Source organism: Phoca vitulina, unplaced genomic scaffold (genome assembly GCF_004348235.1).
Source record: "Phoca vitulina isolate PV1807 unplaced genomic scaffold, GSC_HSeal_1.0 scaffold18, whole genome shotgun sequence".
Lineage (NCBI taxonomy): Eukaryota > Metazoa > Chordata > Mammalia > Carnivora > Phocidae > Phoca > Phoca vitulina.
The window spans coordinates 5,467,765-5,471,323 of NW_022589721.1; the positions used below are offsets into that span (position 1 = coordinate 5,467,765).

The following is a 3,559-nucleotide window of genomic DNA, read 5'->3' on the forward strand; positions in this document are numbered from 1 at the left end:
AATCTATTAATTTTTGCATACATGCTATGTACATAATATGCAGATACCGTATAATGGTTAAGAGCTCAAAATGTGGAGTTGGTCAGTATATACGTGGGTCTGAATTTTTGTTCTTCCTCTTCATAGCTGTGTGGTTGTTATTGCTTAACATCTCTGTGCTGCAGAGTCCATATCTGTAAAATAAGAATTATAACAGTAACTACCTGATAAAGTTATTGAGAGAATGAAATAAGGATGCACATAAACTGTTCAACTGAATGCATGCCTAGTGAGCATGCAGTAAACATCTGCTTTAATTAGTAGTAGTGATACTAAAAAGGTTAATGAGAAATGCACTTAATAAGCTACAAACTTTGAAGAAAATTGAGATTGGGGATAGTTAATGATGTTAACATAAATAAGTTTTATGAGACTAGAAATTGTAACAACTATGAGTAATGAAACCATGTGTATATTTCATAGTTGTCACTCAAACATATGATAGTACCTGAGTTTAATTGTTTAACACTGTACGCAGAGCATATTCAAATCCAGGAATTTCAATTATCTATCTCCAAAGAATATTTCTCTGCAATTATGTGAATATGTCTAAGAATAACTAACATGTAAGTGCAGTTTGACTACTATCTCTCTGTTTCTCTGTTGTGAGTTCTGTGAGCTGTGAATAGTGTGGTGATATTTGAGCTGCTACTAGAGTTTCTACTATAAGCATGGGGCAGCATTTCCAGTCTTCAAACAACCCCCACTGCTAGTGTAGTATTGGAAATATAGTGTTCCTGTTACTTAAGAACATTAGGAGAGACTTAGTGCCGGGCCTTGCATGTTTGGTTTTTTCCTTCTGGACGGGAGGCCTTTGCAGCAACCATGTTACGCCAGATCGTGGGTCAGGCCAAAAAGCATCCGAGCTTGATCCCCCTCTTCGTATTTATTGGGGCAGGAGGTACTGGAGCAGCGCTGTATGTCTTGCGCCTGGCATTGTTCAATCCAGATGTCAGTTGGGATAGGAAGAATAACCCAGAACCCTGGAACAAACTGGGTCCCAATGATCAATACAAGTTCTACTCAGTGAATGTAGATTACAGCAAACTGAAGAAAGAAGGTCCAGACTTCTAAATGAAATGTTTCACTATAAAGCTGCTTAGAATGAAGGTCTTCCAGAAGCCATCCACACAATTTTCCACTTATCCAGGAAATATTTCCCCTCTAAATGCACGAAATCATGTTGGTGTATTGTGTTGGGGTTTACACTGAATAATAAATATCTGAAACTTGAAAAAAAAAAAGAACATTAGGAGAACGTGGCTTTGCTTTAGAGAATCCATGACATCTCTATTAGAGAATTTTCCTCTTAGCTGGAGTAAATACTTCACTTGCCTCAAAGAGAAGTAGCAAGCTTATATCAAAACAACAGCCTTAACCCTAGGTATGCATTCAGATAGAGGGGGGAGGAAAATTAGCAGTTTTGGGGGGACTCCTGGATCCCACCACTGGTAGGAAGGAAAGTAGACTGTCTGCTTGAGAGTGCTTCTCAGTCTCATCTGAGCACTGCAAGTTAACTTCTCTGGAGACTTCCTCTATATGGTATAGGAAGAGAAGGAAGCTACACGTGCCCAGGGGAAATGAAAGAGGAGGAGGGTATCTTGGCTCCATCCTTCAGCCTGCCCCAGAGGCTGACTCAGTACTATAGTTGAGAGTCCTCTTTACAGTGGTAATCATTTCCCAATACATACACATATCAAACCATTATGTTGTATATCTGCAACTGATATGATGTTATATGTCAATTAAGTCTCAAAAAAAAAAAAAAAGGGGCTATGAAACAGTGAAAAAAAAGTGATTTTTTTTCCAAAGCTGTGTCTGAAGTACAGTTCAGGAAACCAATACTCCTGAACTGTAACAGAGTGTTGCTTACCGTGGAAAATAATTTGGCATGACAAGGAGCTCTTATTCACTGAGTCTAAGGTTTAGATAGTGGAAACAGTGTTATAAAGGGTTTATAGTTGAGAAACAGATGAGTTAATTAGAGAAGTTTACATTAATGGAAAATCATTGAGGGTCAACGCTTTGTCATATGCCCTCATGAAGAGCATTCACAGTTAACTTATTACATGACATCAGGAAAAGTTTCTTCTCTCATGACATAAACCAGTAATATTTACCGTTTGTCAGGTTAGTCTCTTTAGGTACCAGTTGTACCAGCTTAAAAGTAAATTAGAAAATTGTTTCCTGTTTGCCCATATAACTTTTTTTGCTAAATAGTGACCTGGATCCAGGATTAATGACCAAATAAAATATCTCCACCTTGTCAGAGATCTAGCAATTTTAAAGCCTCACAAAAATGTCTTGTTCCCATCCATTCTCTGCCTCTTTTGGGACAGCAAATAGCAACCAATTATGGTGCCTTTACATGGGGCTGGGATGTGCCTGTTAACAAGTGACTCATTTCTCTTCATTTAATATAGTTGCCAGATGTTAAAATCAATATCAAACTCCAAATAAAACTCTTAAGAGATCTACTATGTCCTTGCCCAGAAGTGCATTATATACCTTTCCATGAGAGGGGGAAAAAAGTCAGGCAAGAGCAAGAATGCCAGTGGTAGAAATAAAGAAACCTCCCAGCTGTGCTAACAGCTACACAATTTAAGAGGATGTTGGATTGTGACCTGTAGTCTCTCTCGGCATAAACTGGGAACCAAGATTAATTAGGATCATCTAGTAGCTAGAAGCCAATAAGACCCTAGAGAAGATGGGGTACCACCACACAATAGACTTCTGATTATTTTGTATCCTAACTAGATTTTAGGCTTAATTGGCCTGGAGAAGTACCCATGACATAAGTGACTCTGAATTCTCCAAATCTGTGTTTTCTTGTAGTTAAAACAATTAGTGAGTACAGGAAAACATTAAAACAGATCATATTTCTCTTTCTGGAGAAAACCTGAGATTTGTTTGCTTTTGAATCATGAAAAAGATCAGAATACTTTTTTTCTACTCCTAGTAAGTCATTAATGCCTGTCATCTGAAATGTTGCTTTTGCCAAAGATTGTTTATAAATGAGCAATTAGAACTTACTGAAGCATTGTAGATGAAGCTTATTTAATTGATGAATGAACTAACACCATATATCAAGTTGTGATTTTTCTTCCTTAGTAAAAGCATGTGACATTAGGAGACATAGTGCAGAGCTTCTTTGTAAGAAAGTCATGAGCCAAGATTGAGACTATTTACCATGGAAACAAAATGGGGAAACTTTAATGGATATGAATAAAATAATAGCCATTTTATACTCACAGCAAAAACTTAACCTATATATTTTTGTGTTGTGTGTGTGAGAGAAAGAGAGAGAGAGGGAGAGAGAGAGAGAGAAACAAGCAGGATAAAGAATGACATTTATTTTGGAAAAAAGGTAGCAGTGTTTTGATCTCTTATGGTGGTTATCATAAATATGAAAATCACGTTTCTTTGTTGAATAAGAGTCAAGAAATTAGCAGAGATAAAACTCTGTCATTTCAATAACTGCAAAAAAATTGGAGGGAAAAAACTGCATTTCAAGTCAAAA

The 3,559-nt window shown here is 37.0% G+C and overlaps 1 protein-coding gene across 1 annotated transcript; it reads left to right on the forward strand.

The window, feature by feature from the left end:
- Window positions 1-808: 808 nt before the first annotated feature.
- Window positions 809-1,283, forward strand: LOC116639496 (cytochrome c oxidase subunit NDUFA4). Its single transcript, XM_032415915.1, has one exon. It carries the CDS (start codon window positions 865-867, stop codon window positions 1,111-1,113), a length of 249 nt encoding a protein of 82 aa, XP_032271806.1. The 5' UTR covers window positions 809-864; the 3' UTR covers window positions 1,114-1,283.
- The last annotated feature ends 2,276 nt before the right edge of the window (window positions 1,284-3,559 follow it).

Excerpts from the sequence above, each read along its gene's own strand:
- LOC116639496 (XM_032415915.1), top strand. The coding sequence starts at position 865 with ATGTTACGCCAGATCGTGGGTCAGGCCAAAAAGCATCCGAGCTTGATC.